The sequence below is a fragment of the Abramis brama genome (assembly GCF_963993115.1).
Source record: "Abramis brama genome assembly, chromosome: 1".
In the NCBI taxonomy this organism is placed as follows: Eukaryota; Metazoa; Chordata; class Actinopteri; order Cypriniformes; family Leuciscidae; genus Abramis; species Abramis brama.
This window is the reverse complement of record NC_139963.1, coordinates 10,161,323-10,187,595: the sequence shown is the minus strand read 5'-3', so window position 1 is coordinate 10,187,595 and position 26,273 is coordinate 10,161,323. Positions and strand designations below refer to the sequence as shown.

Here is a 26,273-nt window from a genome sequence, read left to right as displayed (position 1 = left end):
GATGATTGGCCATTAGTGATGACACCTAATGTTAATAAGCAGAATCATTGAAGGAAAGAGAAACAAAAAGAACAGAAAAAAGAGAAACACAAGAACTCCAACTGACTTTGAGCCATTACACATTATTGCACGTATTATTAACCAGTTTGACTTTATTTCTGTCATACATCTACACACATATTTTAGATTAAACAGAAGTTTAGATGGTAATGTTTTATGGAATTCTTCGTTTCAAGTCACCATTATGGTGGTCAGTGTTTGCTTTAGTTGGGCTCTTGACCCTTTTCATTTTTTAATCTTACTTTTTCTGTGACTGTTCCAACATTGTGTTTATAAAGCACATTTGTTATTGCAAAAGAAAACATGACCTGCTCACAAAATGTTTTGATGATGATATTATCATCATGTAGTGACCTGATGTCATTCAGAGTCTAAATCTTTGACTATATACTTGATGTCTCATTTTAGTATTGGTGATTTTAGCCCTGAAGGTGATGATACATAGGGCAACTTTTTGAGCAATGTCAATCTGCAATGTCAAATGGGCAATCTTGCCGAGCGATTGTTGCTTGGGCGCTTTCCCATTGAAAATGGGCAATACATTTATATCTGGATAATTTAGATCAGTCATGGGCCCTGAAGAATAACAAATTTTAAGAATCTATTTTAAATATGTTTTAGATCTGCTGATCCTACTCCCTTACATAACATCACATAAGAAAACTAATAGTTGAACTGTGTGTGAATGTTACATAGTCTTAGTTCTCATGACCATGTGTTGTTTATACAATTTGGGGTGTACCATTATCTCAGTTGGGGGTAATTGCCTCTATTGTCATCCCTAAAGGCTGTGTGTAAGTTCAGCACCTTTAAGGACAGCCCACTGAAATGCCTATAAAGAAACCATGTAAAGTTACGTTAGTGAGACTTGGAAGAACACTACAGACGACACACAGCGAAGATCCCAATAAATTACTTCTGCTTATCCCAACGTCTCCTGGTCTTGCGTCGATAAAAGAAAACTTTCCAACAGCCCTGTGTCTCATTTGATTGCCCGTTGACGGCAACATTGCTCAAAAAGTTGCCCAGTGTATCATCACCTTGAGATTCTACAGTTTGAGATCCAACAGGAATATGAATAATTCAGAAAATACTTTGGGCACAGAAGTTGTTATGTTTAGACACACAGACATCAAGAATCAGCATGTGAATCTCAACAATGTTGACAATAAAAAAACTAGTGACAAACAGATAAACTCTGAACATCACAAAACAAGCTACTAAAGTCATAACAAAACAATAGCAAAATAAAAGCAAAAAGGAAAAACCAATGGAAATTAAAGGACAATTAATTCTGCAATGCATGATGTGAGCCATGGATGCGTTTTGATTGGTGGCTCCCATCGTGCACTGCAACATGAAGCATCATTTGTGTGATTTTAAAACCTTTGGATTATTACAGCAATTAGTTACTGTAATAAAAAAAAATGAATAAAGCATTTATATAATCAGTTTATAATGCTGGGTGAGATCAGTGAATCAGGCCACTACAGGACTGTAATTTCATCATTGAAACATAACTATTTTGACTTAGGTTGCGTTTACCAAAAGCATCTTAAGCTTAACTTGATAGTAGAACAATTGCAGCAAATGGTCTGTACGATCAGATTAGGCTTACGATGCTTTCGGGAAACACAGGCCAGGTCATAGATTCTCTTGCCACAGCAAATGTGCTTTATAAACACAGAACAGCCAGAGAAAAACTAATATTAAATAGTAAAGGGTCTAGAGCAGTGATGGGCAAACTCAGTCCTGGAGGGCCACTGTCCTGAAGAGTTTAGCTCCAACCCTGATAAACTCTCCTGTCTGTAGCTTTCTAGTAATCCTGAAGACTGGTTCAGGTGTGTTTGATTAGAGTCCCAGATAGATAGCAACCATCAAAACAATGTTAAATCAATAATAATGTGTACATTTTTGACTCAACATCACTTTGCTCCCACAATTAATGTTGAAAAAATGTTGAAATTTCGTCCATAAATCAATGGCATTGAGTCAATGTTACAATGTGATGGTTCAACATCATGCTTGCACTCTCAGAAAATGACAACTGACTTAAAGCCATACAGCCTGAAATCAACTGCAAATAAAAGAAGACAATAAATATCTCAATATCTTTTTTTTTTTTTGAGATTTAACAGAGGTTTAGTAGTTTATTTTTTATTGAAAATATTTGGCCACCTTTATGGTGATCAGTGTTTGATTTAGTTGGACAGAGTGTGACTTGAATTTTGTGCATGTTTCTGGTCTTTGTAACAGTGTTTACATTTGTTGCAAAAAAAGCCAAAAACAAAGATAATCAGGTGAAATAGTTTCCAGCATAATTATAGAAGTAGAATAGATCACTATTTTTACCCCTGAACAAAAGTGGTTGTTTACTGTCAACACTTTTTTGCAACAGATCAAATGTTCAGAATTTAGATTTTTAAATACATGGTCAAAATGTTCTTATTTAAGACAATCACGCAGACATCAAGAATCAGATATGAATCTCAACAATGGTGACATGCTTCATGCATGCTGGTCCTTGCAGGATGAAGAATGTCACCATTGTTGAGATTCATATCTGATTCTTGATGTCTGCGTGTGTATCAATTTTTTTTCTTTCCCTTTATTGTAGTTTGAAAATCAAAATGCAGAATGACTGATCTGTGGCAAGAAAGAATTGTTTGTGAATATAACTTATTATTAACAAAGTGCCACATTAGGTCAGTGGTAAGATTAGTGAACTATGATCCTGAAAACTATTTCACCTAAAAATCTTTTTTCCTGGCTTTTATTGCAATAAATTATGTGTTTTAGTACAGTGGTTCTCAAACCTGTCCTGGAGGACCACTAACACTGCAGGTTTTCGTTGTCTCCCTATTCAAACACACCTGATTCAACTCATCAGCTCATTATCACATGGGTTAATGAGCTGATGAGTTGAATCAGGTGTGTTTGATTAGGGAGACAACGAAAACGTGCAGTGTTAGTAGTCCTCCAGGACAGGTTTGAGAACCACTGTTTTAGTACACACTGTTGCAAAGTTCACAAACTCACATAAAAGCCAAACTGCCCAACTAAAGGAAACACTGATCACCATAATGGTTAGCCTGGCTCCACCCTCCTACATACTTCCCCTCAATTTTCATTTTCCTTCAGTACTTCATCTGGGTTTGTGGTATATTCTTGGGTTTTCTCCGGCCAAATTTCTGACTGTCCAATCAGCGAACAGAGGGAGTGGCTGAGAACGATGACGTTGAGGTTGTGTGCTAGGTTGAGTTGCAGGGTTTCATAGACTCTCTTGCCACAACAAATGTGCTTTATAAACACAGAGTTGGAGCAGTCAGAGAAAAACTAATGTCAAAAAGTAAAGGGTCAAGAGCCCAACTAAAGCAAACACTGATCACCATAATGGCGACATGAAGCGAAACATTCCATAAAACATTACCATCTAAACTTCTGTTAAATCTAAATAAGAACGTGTGTAGATGTATGACAGAAATAAAGTCAAACTGGTAATAATAAATGCAAAATGTAAAAAATCACACATTTGCCACACATTAATCACACCGGCCAAACAAAAGTAGCTCCCATTATGTATGAGAATACAGCATCGAGGGTAGCTTTTGATAGGGAACGCCAATCGCCATAATGGTGACTTCAAACAAAACTCACATTCTATAAAACATCAACATGAATTAGTGTTAGACCTCTGTTAATGCTCAATAAAAGCAACAATTGAACCAACATCATATTGTGACATTGACTTAATGTCATTATCATTGTTGTTGTTTTTTGTTTTTTTATTAAAGATACAATATGTAATTTTTTTCGCCGCTAGGGGTCACTAACCTCTTACAAAAACAAAGGCGTAGGTTGATGATGCAACATTTGCTAAGTATTATGGAGCTTGTCGTCAAGCTGATGGATCTAATAATGTTTATGGATGAGTAAATACATTGATGTTTTTAACATTACTATGAAGCAGGATGCGATTGCTAATAAGAGACAGATATCAGCGCCACACGCGTGTCCCGCGATGCCTAGCGGATATAAAGGAACAAGGACATTTTATTCTACCGAACTACACGCAAGTGCAGAATTACTACTCACACAGGTCAGTTTATTAGACAAATGAAACTTGTGAGGTAATGCAGCGCTGTTTTACTTGGTCTACACTATCACACTAAACTGCATTTGATTGTGTTGAAAGTTATAATGTTATTCTGTGTGTTTGTTTGTTGGCTATATGAGACTAGCAGTAAGCTAGATCAATATTAGAATAATATACAGATCATATTCTAACATTTCATCATGTTGAACTATAACATTGATTAGTTTCATGTACATGTAGCAGATTGGGTATTTCCCTCCATTACTCCCCCTGGTGGAGAATGGGAATAATTTCCCCATAGACTCAGCTGTGTCAGATACCGGCTGGTTAATCATTATCATGATTGTACTTATAATAAAAGCAAGACGCACAAGTAGTGGAGTTTGCATTTAGCCGTTTCGGTTACCCTCTTGCTTTCCCTTTTTCTGCCTTTTCCTGATGGAATCGTGTAGTTTGGGTCGCTTATTTGTCCAATCTCAGGTATGTGGATGGGTGTAAAATAGTATGTGATTTTTATTTTTCTGTGTAATGTTGGTGTGTAATCTGAAGCCTGTTCTGCAGTCGCTACAGTGCAGTGAGGGCATGTTGCAGCATGCAGACATTTTATATTCTGACGCAGTGAGTATGATCTCTTTGGGGGATTGTTTTATGATTTGAAAAGTGCTTAAATCTCGCTGTGTACCCCTTACACGCACCCCGTGTAAGCACATCTGTAATCAGCAGGATACATGGACCCAAACTACGCTGCTGTTTTTGTCTCCCTTATAAATTTGCTGTGTTTTGTCTATTTATTTTTATGGAATCTGTAATTTAAGTGGGATCTCCCTGGGACATCTGAAGGGGGTATTTGGCCCACCTCTGTTTGGGGTGTAGTGTTAAACAAACTTGAGTGTGGATTTGTTTCATTGCCTTTGTAGTGTGGGACACTAGCATGTGGGTGTAGTGAGTGATTACTTACAAGGTGGGTCAGAGATTCTTTCTCCTGTTAGTGTCTTCGATTAACCCCCAGTCTTTATTTATTTTCTTTCTTTTTCTTTCTTTCTTTTTCTTTTTTATTTTAAATACCTTCTTTTTTGTATTAACATGTGTAGGTAATTAAGAGGTAAATGTTTGGAAGGTATTTATTAGTGAATGTTGTGTTTTTCAATGTGAGAAGATTTTATGTAATAAATTGTTTTTTTAATAGACTAGTTGCACGTGGCCGCCATTTTGGATTTCGGATCAGCGAGTGTGCGGTTAGACACTTCCGGTTTCGCATTACGCCCGGTGCAGGGAGCCGGAGAAAGACGAAATTTATCTTTTATAGTTGTTTATAGAATCAATTATCACTTAAAATACTACTAAGATCCATATTACTATCACACAAGCCAATGGCAATTAAATGCACGGATGCATAGTCAGATTACCCAATGATGAAGTGCTGAGGCTGTCACCGTCTGAAAGGCAAGTCACCTCTCTTGAATACTCATTGTGAAAAAAATATCTCTGTGGTAATGGAACTCGGTCGCTGTTGTCTCTCGCTCTCGCTGTCAGATCACCGTAAGTTTTCACTGAAATTACCGGCCCACACACTCAAGTTCGAACAACGGTCACCATGCACAGAGCGAATTGTAGCCTATCACAGGGCAAACGTGTGAATTTTCAAGGTGCATTTTATGCAAACAACTCTAATCGTAGTTGTAACTCTATATTTACAGTAGGCATAATTGTCATTGCGTATGTGTATGCAGCATGAGTCAAATACAATCTTCTGTTCGTGAACAATTGTATTTCATTCATTAATCTGACTATGCATCCGTGCATTTAATTGTCATTGGCTTGTGTGATAGTAATATGGATCTTAGTAGTATTTTAAGTGATAATTGATTCTATAAACAACTATAAAAGATACATTTCGGCTTTCTCCGGCTCCCTGCACCGGGCGTAATGCGAAACCGGACGTGTTTAACCGCACACTCGCTGATCCGAAATCCAAAATGGCGGCCACGTGCAACTAGCCTATTGTCAGAACCGTCTCAGTCCTCTTTGTGAAGAACGAACTTGTGTTATCTGAGTATATCCTTGGGTGAAAGTCCCGAGGTGAGGCGTAGTTGGCTACATTGAAAGCTACATCTTTGTTAGCTACATCTTATTAGAGTTTATTTAATGTGAACTTCCTTGCTGTCTAGATTTGCTCTTGTCCCCCACTCTGCCACATACATTTGCTCACCTGTCTAATAAAGTACATGCAGGAGCGGCGTCTCTGTCAATTTGAAGTTTGTCAAGGACGTGGAGCTCTCGGCATCTCAAACGGCACGCTGATATTGATCTTCGTTTTAGTTCTCATTTTTTCCCCAAAATCTGCTGGCCATGGTCCATAATGTTTGAACGAAACAACAGCGTGCAGATAGACATTACGAACTACACCGTTGTCCACGTCTATCACCATGGTTACTATGGCAGTACAAACCATAGACAGTAAAATAAATGGACACAGCGACCCCATTGGATTCAACGGAGAAAAGTGAAGTCAATTAGAAGCACTCACTTCCTGATGGCTGAGCGTACTGCGCAGACTCAAACTGAGCTTAACGACGTAGATGTGACGTGAGCAACCCGTCTGTCTTCTAGTAGCTGTGCTAGAGAAATCTGAATCATTCCCTTCCGAAACTTGCAGAGACGGAGAGTGTGAGTAGGAGGTGTCCATGAGCTAGGAGCAGGAGAAACTTTTGCTAAGTATTCTGATTAATTATTTTGTCATTTTGCCTCCACGTCCCCCCGATTGCCTGCAAGCTTCTCCTCCTGTCCATACGGTAATCTCTCTACTGTGCAACAGAGAGTCGCCTGGTTATGACGCAATCGTTAGCCTATTTTTACAAAAAACTGCTTCTACGGGACCATAACGTAAGATACAAGGTAATGGAGCCTTTTATACATTTTTGTGTTTCTTTAGAAATAAATAATGGAAAAATTGAGTCTTTAAACACCTCCGATGTAAAGTTATTTGCTGTCAAAGTGACGCCAAAATGAATGGGAGTCAATGGAATGCTAACAGCAGGTGATGGTCTGCTAATCAATGGCGGCCCCCGGGGAAGCTTCAATTTTTTTCCGAAAGATTGCCCCCCTGACGGAAACCAGGGAGGATATTACGTCAGTGACAGGCGACAAGTGAAATTTTTTTCCGGGACGGACAACTATTTAAAATTTTAATTTCTCTTAAATGAAAAATCTTTGGGAACTTTTGGGATATTGTAAGTACACAACTGCAGGAAATATATAACACTGGTCAAGTGATTTTGGGATATTTTATTACAAAATTCTTACATATTGTACCTTAAAGTTCAACATTATTTCAGCATTAATTGTGGGTGCAGCAGTGATGTTGATTCAATGCAATTAACGTTGATGCATTAACATTGCTTCAATGGTTGCTTGCTATCTAGGCAGTGCTTCTACAGCATTTAATACTATAATATACTATACTAATACATTTTTATAATTTTATAAAATGACAAGCGCTGGTTATATTATCGACTGACATGAATGAACAATATCTATAAAATTAACATTTTCTAGATAACAAATAAGTAAAAAATGCTATTTATGTAACTTGTGATGTCTAATTCATTAATTAATGTTAACAAATTTAACCTTATTGTAAAGTTTTATCATTAAAAAAAATTGACTTACCCATTAAGACAAGAGCAAATATTAGCAAGTGCAGGTGCATGTTCAATATTAAAAAAAAACCCTCAAGTTTCTGAGATACTTCTGCTGTAGGATGAGGAGTCACTCTTGAACAGATGTCAGTCATTTGGTCATATTTATACACTGCGAGTGAACAACACATTCTCACTCTCAACCAGTGGCAGAGCAGGATATTTTCATAGGAGTGGCCAGGCAGGGGCCTGAAATCTTCATTATTTCAACATAGAAAGGAGTTTGACTTACACTGGGCAAACCCAGCCTGATCTGCCAGCGATTTGATTTCGCCCTGCAGCTTAGGCTGGAAACCTGTACATCTATCTATATCAACAAAAACAACAGCAAAAAATAAAAGCAATTAGATATTTAGAATCAAACAAAATAATACGACAATTCAGCTGCATAATTTATTCATGTTGCAATGCATGCTGGGAGTTTTGTACTATGCTGGTACCCAGCATGCATTGCAGCACAGTACTTTTGATTGTCACCATTGTTGAGATTCATACGCTGATTGTTGATGTCTGTGTGTGTCATATTAAAATAACTTTTTCATGCTCATGTTTGTTAAAGTCTTCTAACTTATTGTTATAATATTGCTGGATTTCATGCTGCAGTAACACAGGGTTTGTGATGTGACTCTATTAGTGGAACAACATAATTGTTAGATTAAAATACCTCAGCGAATCAGTCTATTTCATGGTGATTATAAAACCATCAACAGGAAACCATCATCACCTGATCTCGTTTCACTTCAGCTTTCTTTGCTGCTGCAAATGTGTTTGACATTCACATTGTCACAGCGGCCAAAAAAGACAAAAGATATAATAAGAGTTAAGGGTAACACTTTATTTTGATGGTCCCTTTTGAACGTGCTGTTGACTATAAGTAACTTTGCAACTATATGTCAACTAACTTTCACTGGAGTATAAGTTGACTGTCTGCTTAATATAAGCAAACACTTTTGTTGTGATGGTCCTCCAACAGACACTCTACTGACTATAAGTAATTTTGCAACTACATGTCAACTTAAAGGAGAAGTTCACTTTTAAAATGAAAATTCTGTCATCATATACTCACCCTCATGTTGTTTCAAACCTGTATGAATTTCTTTCTTCTGCTGAACAGAAAGGAAGATATTTAGAAGAATATCAGTAACCAGACAGTTTTTGGGTCCCATTGACTTCCATAGTATATTTTTTTCCTACTATGGAAGTCAATGGGACCCAAAAACTGCCTGGTTACTGATATTCTTCTAAATATCTTCCTTTCTGTTCAGCAGAAGAAAGAAATTCATACAGGTTTGAAACAACATGAGGGTGATTATATGATGACAGAATTTTCATTTTAAAAGTGAACTTCTCCTTTAATCTAACCTTAACCCTACCAGTCTATTAATACTCTATTAATACTCTGATGAGAGTTAGTAGACATGTAGGTGCAACGTTACTTCTAGTCAACAGAACATGTTAAACTGACCATCAAAATAAAGTGAAACCGAGTTAAGAGCCCAACTAATGGAAACACTGATCACTGTTATGGTGACTTCAAATGAAACACATTAGAGTTAAACCTCTGTTAATTCTCAATAAAAACTTTTGTAGGTGTCTGACAGAAATAAAGTCAGTCTGGTTAGTAATAGTTAGTAGCTTTTGGTTGATGGGTTTTCACTAGTGTCACTTTGATTTGACATATGTATATACATTTTTTATATTGTTTTGTTTTACCTTTCTCGTGTACAGCACTTTGTGATTTTATCTGTGAAAAGCGCTTTAGAAATAAACTTTACTTACTTACTTAATAAGTGAAGCTGGTAATGCTGTTTGTGGAGTTGTTTAATCCTCCTCTGCTGAGATCTTCACAGATTGAATGTCTTCTTTTCTCTTCAGTTGATTTCATCTGAGGCTGTGTCTGAAATTACTCTATATTTAATATACACAGATTTTTTGGCTACGATAAGGACCAGTTCTGGTTTATATCTTTGCTCTTGGCTGACATGTGGCATTGCTATGCAGAGGTGTAAAGTCCAGGTTCAGAAAGTAAAAGTCCTCCTCAGTATTTTGTTCCAATCACCTGGATTTGCTAATTCAGACAGGAGACAGAACTAATTAGTGAAATCAGCAGACTGAGTTTATGGGTGGAATAAACATATGGCAGGACTTCTATTTTCTGACCCCTGGATTACCCACCTCTGCCCAACATCCCAATCGAAAACACCTCTCATGTCTCGATCTTTTCACAGACTATGTTTTGCCTGCGCTGTCAATGGAGAGTCACCAATGTCAAAAAGATGAACATTCAGGCATATCAGACTTGGTGGTCATTGTCAGGGGAGGCAGCATCAAACCAGGAAACAAACGAGCAATTAAAACTCCATGGTTAAGCTGTACAGATTTTGAGACATTCTTAAGGATGACAGTGACACATTGACTGAACACGGTTGAAGCTGAATATTGACTTCAGGATGCACCTGTACCTGTTATAACTTGTGATGGTATGACAAATTGACTCAACCTATCTGAAAAGATCAGCTGTTAATTACATCAAACAGCAGTATGTGCACTAAACATTTAGAGTAAAATAGAAAACAATAAATGTATCACTGGTGAAAACAGCATCAAAATGATTAAATTGTGTCTGGTTTCATTTGTATATAAAGAAATTAATAAATGAATACTCATTTTATTACAAGCGTGCATGTGTGTAGTGATTTTTTTCATGTTTTGTACAGTCAAACGCCTTTGGCATAACCGAACTTTACAGTTCCCACTGGATTTCATCCTCTGAATTAAAACAAAGAAAACAATGACATTATGAGTAAGTTAACTCATTACTACTCAAGCTGGTTTCGTCTGAAAAAGGCAGTTGCATGGATGCTAAGACTCAAGGAAACACTGTTACAGTTATCAAATCAAATCAAATCAAGTATATTTGTATAGCGCTTTTCACAATACAGATTGTATCAAAGCAGCTTCACAGTATTAAAATAAAATAATATAACAAAGTTTGTTTCTAGTGGAATTTATTGATTGATAGAATAAAATTAAATATCCTCAAAATATCCCCAACTGAGCAAGCCAAAGGCAACAGTGGCAAGGAACCAAAAAACTCCATCAAGTGACCTAATGGTGTCCTAAAACTCCATCAGGTGACCTAATGGAGAAAAAAAAAACTTGGGAGAACCCAGGCTCAGTCGGGGGCCAGTTCTCCTCTGGCATTTATGAACTAGAGGCCGGATTGTAGTTTGAAACTGTGAGATTAACAATATTATATGAATGCCTGGCTGAAAAGATGCGTCTTTAATCTAGTTTTAAACTGGGAGAGTGAGTCCGAGCAACGAACAGTATCAGGAAGGCTATTCCAGAGTTTTGGAGCCAAATGTGAAAATGCTCTCCCTCCTTTGGTTGATCTGGATATCCTAGGTATGACCAAAAGCCTTGAATTTATTGATCTTAAAGAGCGCGATGGATTATAGGGTGATAGAAGATCCGTTAAATAGACTGGAGCTAAGCCGTTTAGGGCTTTATAAGTCAGTAGCAATACCTTATAATTAATACGGAACTTTATAGGTAGCCAATGTAGTGATGATAAAATCGGTGTTATATGATCATATTTTCTTGATCTAGTAAGAACTCTAGCAGCGGCATTTTGGACTAACTGTAGCTTGTTTATTGAGGATGCAGGACAACCGGCTAATAAAGCATTACAGTAATCTAGTCTCGAGGTCATGAATGCATGAACTAACTTTTCTGCATCAGAAACTGATAGCATATTACGTAGCTTAGCAATGTTTCTAAGGTGGAAAAAGGCTGTTTTTGTAACATACGAAATATGATTTTCAAAAGACAGGTTACAATCGAGTATAACACCCAGGTCTTTTACTGTAGAGGATAAAGTAACAGGACATCCTACGATGTCAACACTGATCACTGTTATAGTGTTACAGTGTTATGATACACTGTAAAGCAAGAAGACATTTTCAAGAATCCATTGCACAATCAGAGAAAGACCCAGAAAAAAAATCGTCCCTTTTACAGGAGCAGATGCAAAAATACAGATCAACAATGGAGAAAAAGTTACTGTGACTGAACACTCTAAAAAGAGAATTGTTAGAGAATCCCCCCTCTCCCCTCTGCAGGACAGTGGCCCTACAGGGCCGAGTTTGCCCATCCCTGCGCTAGGGGGAAGCGAGATGGCCACCATTCAACCCGAAAAAAGTCATATAACCATTCCAATGACTCCTAAGCTGTTCAGTTAAGGTAAATTAAGCTTAAAAAAAATTGCATAGTTCCCCTTTAAAGGTGCATTGCGCAAGTCTCTGAGTTTTTGCAGAACTATGCCCCCTCTGGCGGCAAGCGAAACTGCAACCAGAAGTGTGCACACTCATGGACAAAAGTTTTCTTTTTTTTATCTTATGTGGAGTTTGCGTTGGTGTTTGAAATGAACTACAAGCCGGTCTCTTAGAATCCATCTTCTACGGAGAATGGCGGCGAATACACAAACCTGCCAGACATAGCCAGGTGAGCGTGCCGTGAACGCGCATGACGTCACACCCAGTCTAAAATTCCGGCCCGAATCCCTCTTATTTATTTTACTTTACAGGATTATAGAGACAATCGCAGTGATCAGAGAAGGGCTCATTCAGCCCATCAGGCAATTGTTTAAGCATGTATGCAGGCACGTGCAGAGGGGGGGGGGGGCGTTGGGTGCTCGAGCACCTGCCCCTTTGCCCCTTGGTGCCCAAAGTGCCCTTTTGTCAAGGCAAAATTTCCTCTCATTTTTTTGTAATTAAAGGCCCTTTTGTGGATGCCTGCCCAACCTAACTATTAGTAAAATTAATTAATAATAATTTAGCCGTAAATGAAATGACCCACATGATGACCTTTCACCTGACGAAGTCATCCTGGACGATTCCTCACGCTGCACGCGCATTTTTTAATTTCGCGCGGCTACGCGCAGTACCAGAAGATATCTTCAAATCTGCGGCTGCTGGTAAGTGGCGTTTCATTCTCAGCGAAGTGATTTTGATGTTTGTTTACTTATTATTATTATTTTACTAGGACGACGTGAAGAGAGCATGCAGAGATGTTGTTTATATTGCAGTGTGTAGGCTGTAGAAGTAAGTTAACTGTTTTCCTGAATGCCATCAAGATTGAAACCGAGACTGATTTCATAACAGGTCAATAAACAAATAGTTAAAATTAAGTCACTTACATTTTAGACGCAATGACTGTTTTTGTTCTGTTTCAGCAGCGAAAATACTGCTAGTTCCAAACAAAGATCACCGCAGAACCATCGCGCATCTCACAGCAACACTTGTTGCATTACTGAATGATTCAGCGTTTTGAACGAATCGGTTGAGTCAAAGATTCAATTACCCATTCACAAACTGCCTCATTCTGAATAATATCAGCTTTTTGAATGAATCGTTTGAATGAATGACTCAATGACTCGTTCATTAAAACGGTCGCCTGCCGCCTCCTACTGGCGGTTTAGTTTCATAAAGTATCATCTTTTCAACATTCCTTATTTTTGTATATTCAAAAATATTTAAAATAATCTAATTTAATACAGTTATAATTTTTCAATGTGAATTATTTAATTTGATTGGTAACAGCCTAGTGTCTTATTATTTTAATTGAATATATTGATCAAATTTAAGAATTTGAAATGAAAGATGGAGCATACATTTAATAAAATTAGGGGAAAGATGCCCATTATAAAAGGTACAAAAAATTAGAGTTTTCAAACAGTGATGTAATGAAACATTGACAATTTAAGTTTGAAGGGAGTAAAGCCTCTGTTTAGGCTATTAAGGAAATGTAATTTTGCCAAAAGAAGAACTTTTATTTTAAATAAATGTTAATTTTAAATCAGAGTACTTCAGTGTGATATGTTACCATATTATCATGCTTAACACTAAGAATGTGAATAATTGTAATGTGATGATCAGATGAAGATATCTAAATCAAAGAATAAGGGCGGTTTGCGGGTGGATTAATTATTTTTAACAGTGGATTCGGGTGACTCAAAGTGCACCAGATTAATGAATTTATCTTTAAAATGTACAAAATTTTCTTCCGGGGGAGCATGCCCCCGGAACCCCCTAGAGGTAGCGAGCTCCACCCACAAAAAATACTGTGGGAAACACATTAGGCTATATGATGATCTACAAAAAAATACAAATTTAATTATCTTATTATTAAAATACATTATTAGGATTTTACCACCTCCGCCTCATTTTAAACCAGGAAAAACACAGCCCCATTTAAAGCCTTGTTCCATGTGCCCCCCTTATATACTTTGAGCACCTGCCCCTCCAGAGGTCTCTGCACGGCCCTGCATGTATGGGTTAGAAAACGGGTATTTTTAACATGTAAAGTTGCTTAATGCACCTTTAAGAAATCATTCTGCACTGCTGAATAGCATGATGTAGTTTTACAAGACCATTATAACTAACAGCACATAAATAAAATAAATGCACACCATCCATATACTCAAAAACTTGATCAGATCAGCACTTGCTGATTATGATATCACCAAGAAACATCTGATCATATTTTCTCTCGTCATAACAAATGTATTTTATTGAAATACAGTTGCAGCAGCCAGAGAAGCACTATAAGAAGAGTAAAGGGTCAAGAGCCCAAATAAAGGAGCCATTAATCACGATTCTGGTGACTTTAAATAAAACATTCAATGAAACCTCTAAACCTTTGTTAATTCTCAATAAGAGCTTGTCTATGTAGATTCATGATGTCTTAAACATCCAGGCAATAAAATGTTCAAACAAACTCTTTATTAAACATCACTGGACTACATAAAAACAAGTAACAATACGTTTCAGGGTTCATCCAAACACTCAGTTGTAAAAACACACTGACTACAGTCACATGTAACACAAATCTGACACAAGTTGTGTAACTAAAACACATTAGTGTGTTAAAGGTTTCAACACACTTCTGTGTAAGAGGAATAACAAATTGTAACAAAAAATGTGTAGTCCTTATATAAACACAGAGATGTGTTAAGAAACGACACAGGTTGTGTGTTAAATTTGACAAAACGTGCTGTCCCTGAGCACACACACTACATGTGTTAAAATCTACACAACATGTGCTGTCCCTGAGCACACACACTACATGTGTTAAAATCCACACAACATGTGCTGTCCCTGAGCACACACACTACATGTGTTAAAATCTACACAACATGTGTCATTATCAGTGTTGGGTGTAACGCGTTACAAAGTACTGTAATAATATTACTTTTTTCAGTAACTGGTAGTGTAAGGCATTACTCGTCTGAAAATGGTAATATTATTACAGTTTTCCCGAGCTAGTTACTTGCGTTACATTTGCCAGTAGCACCTTCATCACACACAAGGTACACAACACAGAGAACAGAAGGGAAGGGGAGGAGGGCGTGAATGGAACAGTGATTGGTCTGGGTTTGGCACGAGGTATCATTTACCATCACCGATTGGTCGACACGTGGCAGTTAAGGCCAATCAGGGATGACTTCCCTAATGAATATTCATGAGTCTTCCCCTACCATCCTGGAAAAAAAAATAAAAATTAAATTTTTATAAATAAAAAATATAGCACAGCCCGTTCACTCTCACCGCCTTCAAACAACACGAGCGCTGTATTGCTCTCTCTCCCTCGCGCATATAGTAAAAGGTCGGAAGACCGGTTGTGTTTTATAGACAATTTTGCATATAAATGACTATTTATAGGGCTTCAATTACAACCTGAAACTGCGCATGCGCGGGTAAAACTGCTGTGGTGAAACTGCTGTGGTGAAACTGTGGCTCTGCGGCTCTGCAGACAGATATTATTGGGACAGATGGGGGAAAATGGAAGCGTCAACAACGGCAAGTACAAGTACAGTTGTTTGTAGTTATTTGTGCTAGACAGTGCCAGTCTGTTGTTGGCGTAATAAAGACCCTAAAGAACACTCCTCCTTGTATGTTCTCCCTCCATCTGATGCATCTCAGGCAATTATAGAGTAATTAAGAATGTAATATAACTAGTTACTTTCTCCAGGGAGTAATAAAGTAAAGTAAGGCATTACTATTTTTGAGAGTAATATGTAATATGTAATATATTACTTTTTTGAGTAACTACCCCCAACACTGGTCATTATTAACATCTCTTTTTACAGGTTGTGTTGTTTTCAACACATCATTTTATAAGAGTGGAAATTCAGCTCATTCAATACAGTCAAAAACAACAATTTCAGAATGAAATCGAGGCTGTGAGAAAACACATTCCTGCTGTACAAGTTTGATCCTGTGCTTCAGGGGTGGGATAATAAGAGTGTAGGCTCAACCGAGCAGCCATGCCAGAGGAATCTAAACATCCCGCAATAAAAATCAAAAGGCTCCAGGGTTTCAACTCTAACTCTAAATAAACAAAAGATTTTGATGCACGTCATTCATATTAAATAGCATATTCCACCCTATACCCGTTACAATTGAGAATCACTTTAAGCATGCAGAAGCAGTTAAGACAATGTGATGGATTCGTTAACAACGTACCTCCTGGTGTTCTTCTAAAATGAGGGCGAGCCACAAATCCGTGAGTACAGTTTATAAACCCGTGGGAACGGATTGCGAAAGCGTGGGCACGGTTTATGAATTTGTGGGTACAGATTGCAAAAACTGAAGGCACGGTTTACAAATCTGAGAGCGCGGATTAGAAACTTGTGGGTACGGTTTATTAATCTGTGGGCACGATCTGTTAAACCGAGGGAACAGTTTGAGAATTCATGAGTACGGTTTATAAACTGAGCGGACGGATTGCAAAACCGTCGCCACGGATTGTTTTGTTTTTCTCCCACAGGTGACTTCCCGGGCTCCGTACAACTCTCATTCTAAATGACATTTATTAAAGATGTGGTCACTGTGGTAGAAACTACATGCTATCTACTCTCTGACAAAAATTCTGGATCCCGCAAGCCAACTCAGCATTTCGGAAGCTTATACATAAATGCTCAGTTTGTCGCAGATTCAATGGAAGAATTGGAGAGCAAAAAAAGGCAAGCTTGCCAGAAGACCACTTGCTACCTGATAAACCCCCTTTCACGGACGTGGGCGTAGATTACTTTGGACCCTTCGATGTAAAACAGGGCCGGAGTACTGTAAAAAGGTATGGAGTGTTGTTCACTTGCCTTACAATCAGAGCAGTACACATTGAGATGGAGATGATAGTTTGGACACTGATTCATGCATAAACGCTTTAAGGCGTTTTATAAGTAGAAGACAACAGGTGTCAGTCATGGGCTCAGACAATGGCACAAATTTTGTCGGCGCAGAAAGAGAACTGCGAGAAGCACTGAGAAACCTGAACCATAACAAAATCGAAAATGCACTGTTACAAAAGGGATCGAATGGATCTTCAACAGTCCAACTGCTCATCATCAAGATGGAGTTTGGGAGTGTCAAATCCGTACCGTAAGAAAGATACTCAATGCTCTCTTAAAGGAGAACGCTGGTCAATTTTAACATTGAGCTCATTTTTTTTGTAAATTTGGAGTGCTGTCAGTACAGAGAACAATGACAAAAATCAGTGTTGCCTACACCGTGTTATCCTCTTTTTAAAATTTGCACCCTGTTGACTTCAATGGGGCAAGTTTTAAACCTGCTTTTAGCCTCTTAACATCCTTGATGTGTCATTCCAAGTGCCCAGCCATGTAAGTGATTCCTTCAGAGTGAACACGGTGAATCTGACTGCACTAGATGTGAAAGATATGAATAAAAGTGATGTTAATTCAGCCAGCGCACATACCTGTATTTACATCCTGTTTTCGGTCGAAGTCCACAGTAGTCGATTGTCGAGTTCACGCGCGTGATCATAGGTAACTAAGCAACAGTGGAGACTCAGACAATCGACTACTGTGGACTTCGACCGAAAACAGGAAGTAAATACAGGTGAAAAAAATGAGCTCAATGTTAAAATTGACCGGAGTTCTCCTTTAAAGGAGCAGACTATCAATGATGGCAGTCTTCATACCATCATGTGCGAAGTGGAAAGCATCATCAACAATGTGGAATAAATAATTAAAAGTAAATATTTTTATATGTGTAATATATGACGGTTAGTTTTTCTTGTGATGCAATATTGGAGCGATACAGTTTTTTGACTGTGTAACATTTTCCAGTTCATTTTGTTATTAAACTTTAATTAAAAGAAGTTGCTGGACTACGGTATGTTATTCGAGTTCAAATCACGCTCACCTAAAGAAGCAACAAAGATGAAAATCTAGATGGATTGCTATCACAAATCACTTACACATTCATTTAAAGGTGCTCTAAGTGATGTTGGGTGACGTCACTTCTTGTAGACGTTTAAAGTATTGTCAAACAAAACGGAGGCTAGCTAGACCCTCCCCAAACCCCACCCCAAATCCTTCTTGTCGGTTATTGGCTGGAACAGTTTGTTATGTTTCGTGGTGCGGGTGAGCCCAGTTTGTTTTACTTGCCGTTTTTGTGCAGCCTGTGGTGTCTACAGAGACTGCGTTTTCTTACAGTGTGTTCAGGGGACAGGCAGCTAGCGGATGGTGAGGAGATGTTTGCTGTATGTGACAAAAAATGTTTTGGCCTAAAAAACGCGTGACATAGATTAGAGCACCTTTAATTATCTCACTGCAAGACTGCGTCAATGTTACTTTTTACTCTTTGTAGTGTGGATTTTCCTGTGGGGTTGAAAGTGTTAACAGTGTGAGATAAAAAGACAGTAAAAAGAATTCATATACGGTTATGCCCAAGGCCTTTGATTGTTCAAAACATCTCATGATAAAAATGCTACACACACCCTGTAAAACCCAACAAGTTTGGCTAACTCGTTTAATTTGAGGACACTGATTTCCTCAATTCAAGTAAACCAATAGTTATGAGTACTCTGAACTTATTTTAATCAAGTCAACTAAAAACAAGTATATTTCTATACAATTAAACTTTACACTGCAGTCAAATAATTTAAATATCTGAAACGTCACTACATTGAGTAAAAACAGTAAAATTACAAACTTTAAATGAACTCAGAGCGCTTACACCAGGGATGGGCAAACTTGGTCCTGGAGGGCCACTGTCCTGAAGAGTTATACCACAACAGGTCTAAACATTGGGTCTAGCCAGGTGAAAATGTCTTGTTGAATCTTGTTGACACATAACAGTAAAATACTTAATGTTAAGGTCTGAATGGAACCCATTTAGGCTACCCATGAGCATTAATACATAGAGGCAGGAAGAAGTACTTTAGAAACCAGCCTTTATTAATTATTATTGCAGAGATGGGGTTTGGGACTGGGTCCGTGGAACTGGTTCTGGGGATTCACTTTTTATTTTACTTACCTTTTGTCTTCTGCATTCTCCTTACCATTGTCTCCTGTTCTTCCCTCAGACTCGTCCCCCAGAAACAGTCCCACGGACCCAGCCCCAAACCCAATCCCTTAAAAATTAATAAAGGCTGGTTTCTAAAGTACTTCTGGTTTCTAAAGTATTTTACTGTTATGTGTGAACAAGATTCAACAAGACATTTTCACCTGTCAAGACCCAGTGTTTAGACCTGTTGTGGTATTTATGCAGATCAGCACATACGTAATTAGATTATGCACTGTTTGTCCATGTTAACAAACCATTAAAAAAAAAACTTGTAATGCATTTTTTGTTTGTCTTGATGCAAGTAATCAACACAGTAATTTTCATGGTGATATCTTAAAAATGTTACCCTATTCACGTGAGAAAGAGAATGAATAGGCATATGAATAGACTATATTTCGGCTATATAGGCTTTTTCTAAACTTTCCCCTAATGGGATTCTTCTGGACTTTTTTTCCCTTACTCAGGACATATTGAGGATACACAATCAGTTGAGTTTTCTTCTGTTGCAATTTGTTCAAGGTTGACCCCCATTTTGGCTTAAAATTACTGGACTATGTTCTCTGAGCAGTTAAATTAACTTTTTGCTGTGTACATTTGGCAAAAGGATATATTTGCTTTTGTTTCCTTTAACTTAAGCAATAACAGTTGCTGGATTTCATCAGATCAGAAAGCTACATGTTCCAGCAGGCTGTTTAATCATATTGTGCTGACACAGCAGACTACTCTTCTCACTGTACATTACGCAATGGTGGATCATTAGAAAAAGGAATGGTGCTTTTGTTAGTCCATTAACATGTGCTTAAAATACAGTTTATTAACTTACCAATTAGGTTCACTTTACAAATGATTATTTGCCATTAGTCATAAGACCCTTTCACACCAAAAGTGAAATAGTAAGCCTCAGGCTGAAGGAAATGCAGTTTCACTCCTGTACAGAAGAGGCGCCACTCAAACAAACCTTTCAGCTGCTGCTGTTCTGGATAACAGAAGAAGAGGATGCAGGAGAAGAAAGTTTAACCAGAGAATGGCTGCGTCCGAAACCGCATACTCAATGAGTAGGTACTTAATTTCAATATGTACTTACTTAACGAGCGCAAAAAGAGTAGGTACTTTATAGCCAGATTTCATTAAGTATGAATGCGAACCGGATGCAATATTTTTTTTCCCAGGATGGTAGGGGAAGGCTCATGTATATTAATTAGGGAAGTCATCCCTGATTGGTCTTAACCCCAGTGACGGGTAGGTTTAGGGCGGGGTTAGGAGTAGATCATCAGACCCCCAGTGGCGGGTAGGTTTAGGGGTGGGATTAGGTCATCAGACCAATCCAAGCGTGCCGCACAAGCCCTGAAAAGTGAAGCCAAAACGTCTCGATCGCCCCCCGGTGACTGGTCCTAGTATAGGTCATAAGCCCCGCCTCCCCGTGTTATTCAACGGGACGTGAGACCAACTAAACAATTAAATTACACTTCAAATATCTTTTTTCCAAAGGTGGTTTCTTTCATTTGCTGTCATTTTTATCACGCTGATGTAAGTTCAAGTGTCTGTTTCAAAAATAAGTTGGTTTTTAGTTAGTTACGTGATGCGGTGGTGTAACGTCATGATTGACAGCTGTGATTGACAGGTTCTCGAGCGAAGTAGTCACTGAAGCACCAACGGACATTTTTTTCGGGATCTTCGGAGGACTGAGGAGATTGTATTTACTTTATTTTAACAAGCCTCTTGTCGTACTGCAATCAATTTTTAAAAAAGTGTGCAGAATCCACTCTGCCTGAGTGCGTTCTGCGAGAGTGAGGGCGGAGCGTTGATTTCGCGGCTTTACTTCCTGCTCGCTACTGCGCATGTCTGGTCCCGAGATCGCTACTGCGCAGACTCAAGAACCAATATGTCAGCGCCATATCGGGACTCTGGCGGCTTCAGTTCTCATCAATGGAAGAGAGCGAAGGGGCGTCGTCCATCTTTTTTTACAGTCTATGGACCAATCAGGGATGACTTCCCTAATTAATATTCATGAGTCTTCCCCTACCATCCTGGGAAAAAAAATATCCCGAACCGGATATCTGCCATGTTGACGTTATCATGTGACCTACGACGCGTTATCACCATAGACTGTAAAAAAATATGGATGTAGTGTCCGTGACATCACCCGTAGGTTTCTGAAGAGCATTTTTGAAGCCTAAAGTGGGCGGAGCCGGCCGTCGCCATCTTGGCCTTGCGTCACTCCCGGATTACAGCCTGGCTATCTGAAATCACCACCTAGCTCGACGTGATCGAGTTTTTAGTTCAGGCTGGGCATAGATATATGTTTATATGCAGGCTGGGGAGGTAATTCTATAACGTTATATGCAACTGACAGTACCAAGACTGCGACTGCACAGGGCTTTGCGCTAAAGTGACAGTTGATGATGTAAAGCCAATTAAAAGTTCCTATTTTTGGCCTTCGAAATATTAATAGTTAAAAGACATGGCTACATGTGAGACTGTATCATGATCCTGTACTATTCTGCTAGTTGAAAATGTATATGCAGGAACTCTTAATATTACTCTGAGAGTGTGTGTGTGTGACAGTGATTTATGTGCATAACGTTACATGTCAGTCACTCTTTTTTTAGTCTATGGTCCGTCAGCGCAGCATCGCTCATCAAGTTCGTAGAGAGCTTATTCAGTCCATTTTAAATTCTGATTTTGGCCGCCTCTCAAATGGGTTAAACCATAGATATAACGTTATTGCCTATGAAGTTCAAGTAAATGCGCTAGAAAATCCGCGCTCATTCAAGGATGTGCATTTATTGCACGGACGGAGAAAGCGCTGACGCCTGCAGGATTTCATCTGACGGTACATAAACATATTATAATCTATCTGTTCCGTGAGAGCAGAACGAACGAGCCTTTATTGAAGTTTTTTAAATCTGAAAACTCCAAAAAGCAATGAAATTGTCAGACATCCATTAGTGCATGTTCACATAGGAAAACTGAAATACAGCGCTGGTTGTTCTCTTGAACGATACTTGATAAGCCGTGGGCGAACTTAATGGGTGTATTTAATTGTATGAAATAATCCCGAAAAAAAGCATAAATCACGGCAGAGATGGCAATTCAGCAGCAAACATTTGCTGAGGTGAAGTGACGGCTAGTAACAACAGACGAAATGGCTCATTGACATCAGCGGGAATCCACCTGTCACTCAAATGGCCACACCCTTAATTATGCAGAACTTTAAATATTAATCAACTAAACGGATGAGTTATAAAAAAATTCACCCCCCTCACAGTTGTCATGAAGGGCAAAATTAGCTGTATAGACCAAAGCCACATACAGACACCAGGCTGTAAACACGTTTTTTTCAGTTGTAAAATTTGCCATTTTAACATGGGGGGGATACAGATTTGACTCACTTTTGACATCAGCCGTAAGCGGCCCATCAACAAATTGCAGTTTAACTCACTTCCGTGTTGGTTTCAAGAGAGAGACGGGGAGGTTGCCGCTTGGTTATCACACACGCAACAACTTAAAAGATTTGAACGACACGTTTAATTAATCTATCATTTTGTGGTATTTTTGAAGAAACTGCTGCCCATTTATTTTGTGAATACATTTAGGGTTGATTTAAGTTTTTATATTTAACCCTACTAATGTGACCCACCGTTTTATCCTTAACGATATTATTTATTTTTATTACTGAATCCCAAAATTGTCATCTCTTGAATATGTTGTTAATTTATTTATCCGTTCTCATCCCAAGGTGTCATATACTGATGCTTTTGACATTTCGTCTACATCCAACGCACATGGCACCCTTTAGCGTCAATATGAGACGCAGATAGATATGGGCCAGAAGGCGCCTCCTAGCGGTCTAACCCTAACCCTACCCCAGACCTAAACCTACCCATAACGGGATGAGAATGCGTTGAACATTTTCATCCACAAGCAAAAGCTGCTAACTGCTTTATGTTTTCCTCTTTTTCTTGTTGAATTTAACTCTCGTTTCATCCCTCAGGCTTAGGCCTATAAATAACAAAAAATGCATTTTTGAAATGTATTATAATGAATTATTTAAGAAAATATATATTAAGATATTCAACCTTGTAGGTTATTTTTTCCTGTGTAAAAAATCTCATATTATGTATGCAAACCATAGATGCAAACCCATGATATAATGTATATATATATATATACACACACACCTTATAACATCAGTAACTCGACAGCCCTACCTAGAATGGTTTTCCTCAGCGTTTGTAATGTCTGCACAAAGGGCAGCTGTGCGAAAATTCACCTTTGGAGAAAACTGTTGATTTTATACTCGAAAAATGTAAGTATCATTACTATTAAAAATTAATATTACCCCAGAATGAATTGCATTGCTATCCCACCCCAAAACATACAATAATAACAATGATAAATGCTGACCAATACTTAATTATATTACTTTTTACTGAAAATGATATAATTACCCTCGTAAGGGCGGGTGGAGTGATGGAGGGTCTCGTAAGGGGAGGTGGAGTGATGGAGGGTCTTTTAAGGGCAGGTGGAGTGTTGGAGGGTCTCGTAAGGGGAGGTGGAGTGATGGAGGGTCTCGTAAGGGGAGGTGGAGTGATGGAGGGACTCGTAAGTGCAGGTGGAGTGATGGAGGGTCTCGTAAGGGCAGGTGGAGTGATGGAGGGACTCGTAAGGGCTGGTGGAGTGATGGAGGGTCTCGTAAGGGCAGGTGGAGTGATGGAGGGACTCGTAAGGGCAGGTGGAGTGATGGAGGGTCTCGTAAGGGCAGGTGGAGTGATGGAGGGTCTCGTAAGGGCAGGTGGAGTGATGGAGGGTCTCGTAAAGACAGGTGGAGTGATGGAGGGTCTCTTAAGGGCAGGTGGAGTGATGGAGGGACTCGTAAGTGCAGGTGGAGTGATGGAGGGACTCGTAAGGGCAGGTCTCGTAAGGGCAGGTGGAGTGATGGAGGGTCTCGTAAGGGCAGGTGGAGTGATGGAGGGTCTCGTAAGGGCAGGTGGAGTGATGGAGGGTCTCGTAAGGACAGGTGGAGTGATGGAGGGTCTCGTAAGGGCAGGTGGAGTGATGGAGGGACTCGTAAGGGCAGGTGGAGTGATGGAGGGTCTCGTAAGGGGAGGTGGAGTGATGGAGGGTCTCGTAAGGGCAGGTGGAGTGATGGAGGGTCTCGTAAGGACAGGTGGAGTAATGGAGGGTCTCGTAAGGGCAGGTGGAGTGATGGAGGGACTCGTAAGGGCAGGTGGAGTGATGGAGGGTCTCGTAAGGGGAGGTGGAGTGATGGAGGGTCTCGTAAGGGCAGGTGGAGTGATGGAGGGACTCGTAAGGGCAGGTGGAGTGATGGAGGGTCTCGTAAGGGGAGGTGGAGTGATGGAGGGTCTCGTAAGGGCAGGTGGAGTGATGGAGGGTCTCGTAAGGGCAGGTGGAGTGATGGAGGGTCTCGTAAGGGCAGGTGGAGTGATGGAGGGTCTCGTAAGGACAGGTGGAGTGATGGAGGGTCTCGTAAGGGCAGGTGGAGTGATGGAGGGTCTCGTAAGGACAGGTGGAGTGATGGAGGGTCTCGTAAGGACAGGTGGAGTGATGGAGGGTCTCGTAAGGACAGGAGGGTCTCGTAAGGGCAGGTGGAGTGATGGAGGGTCTCGTAAGGACAGGTGGAGTGATGGAGGGTCTCGTAAGGGCAGGTGGAGTGATGGAGGGTCTCATCCATGGCACCATCTTCAGGATTCAGCTCTGGGCTCCTCATCCTCAGTGCTCACACCAGCCTGCTGACATTTCAGATCCTACAAAAATGCACAAACATAAAACAAAAGCAGTAATTTTAACCGCACAATGTCATTTGATTTCAGTATTATTTAGAAGACAAAAACGCTTTTTTCCAAAAATGCCGCCATCATCTTTCCTTGCAGGCCCTGCTCCACCACAAAGGATCTGCAGCAAATGCACAGAAATCAAGAATCAGAAAAGTGCTGTAATAGCTCTGTTTGAAATTACAATAAATAATAAACTACAACTTAAGATTTAAATAGTTGTTGTTATTAATTTCTGTAATATACTCACTCAAAGCCTTTGATGGCAGCATTCAGCTTCATGAGCCACTCTCCACCGGATAAACACACATCTGTTCATCTGTCCCTGTAACATCCAGACGAGATTCATATTATCTCTGTGATTTATGAGCTCAGCACTACATTTACATGTTGAGGTTGTTTTAACTTTTTATCCAACATAAATGTTCCTCAATTTATCAACAGTAATGGACAAATAAAATAGATAACTTATGATTATTACTTTATAGATTTGTTCTACATAATAGCACACATTCATCACTCAGATGTCTATTTCATGTTGTGATGTGCTCTTCTGCAATACTTATTGAAGATTTTCCTGTCAGATGTAAATAGACATTTAAAATAAGTGTCTTTAAGGTGTATGGTTTATGTAAATCCACTTTAGAGACGTAACTTACGTGTCCTTACTGGAGCTCCCCTGTTAGCTAACGTTATGCATAATAAACGTGTTTTTACAGCAAAATCACAACTATACTATACTGTGTAACGTCTTTACACCTTCAACAATTCAACAGTTTACTCTACAGTAGTTCAACACATGCAATTTTAACAAAAGGAACCGTGTTTACTCACATTTGAAAGCACCCACTTATCTCTGCGATGTTTGATAATGACGTATCCTCTCGCGTGGCCTCCTGGGATAGAAGAGTATCCATCGATCGAGCACTCGAAAATCTGCGCTGAAGCAGTAAGCCATCCGGGAACTTCTCGCCTACTCTTTTATGAGTACTGAAGTTTCGGACATACTCTTTTCAAATACTGTTTTCCCCTACTATATAGTAGGAGAGTAGGCAAATTCGGACGTACTATAAGTATACGTACGCCCGAATCTCGCGATAATTAGTACTTCACTCTGGTAATTCTCGCCTACTCTTTTGTGGATACTAAGGATTCGGACATACTTATTCGCTCGCCTACTGCTTTTTCCATACTATATAGTAGGGAAGTATGCGGTTTCGGATGCAGCCTTAGGCTAAGTCCCAATACGCCT

At 39.2% G+C, this 26,273-nt stretch overlaps 1 protein-coding gene and 1 long non-coding RNA gene across 2 annotated transcripts in view; both read right to left on the bottom strand.

Moving 5' to 3' along the window:
- Positions 1-7,964, bottom strand: part of LOC311083805 (5-hydroxytryptamine receptor 3A-like) — a 67,356-nt gene extending 59,392 nt beyond the window's left edge. The window contains exon 1 of the mRNA XM_084115548.1: positions 7,826-7,964. Within this exon, the coding sequence (XP_083971674.1) occupies positions 7,826-7,949 (124 nt within the window). The 5' untranslated portion in view covers positions 7,950-7,964. The remainder of the gene's footprint in view (positions 1-7,825) is intronic.
- A 16,876-nt stretch (positions 7,965-24,840) lies between these two features.
- LOC311082456 lies at positions 24,841-25,871 on the bottom strand. Its single transcript, XR_014606129.1, has 3 exons — positions 25,856-25,871; positions 25,272-25,346; positions 24,841-24,994 (listed from the first exon to the last, which is right to left on the bottom strand). It is a non-coding gene; the product is annotated as an uncharacterized lncRNA (long non-coding RNA).
- Positions 25,872-26,273: the final 402 nt, after the last annotated feature.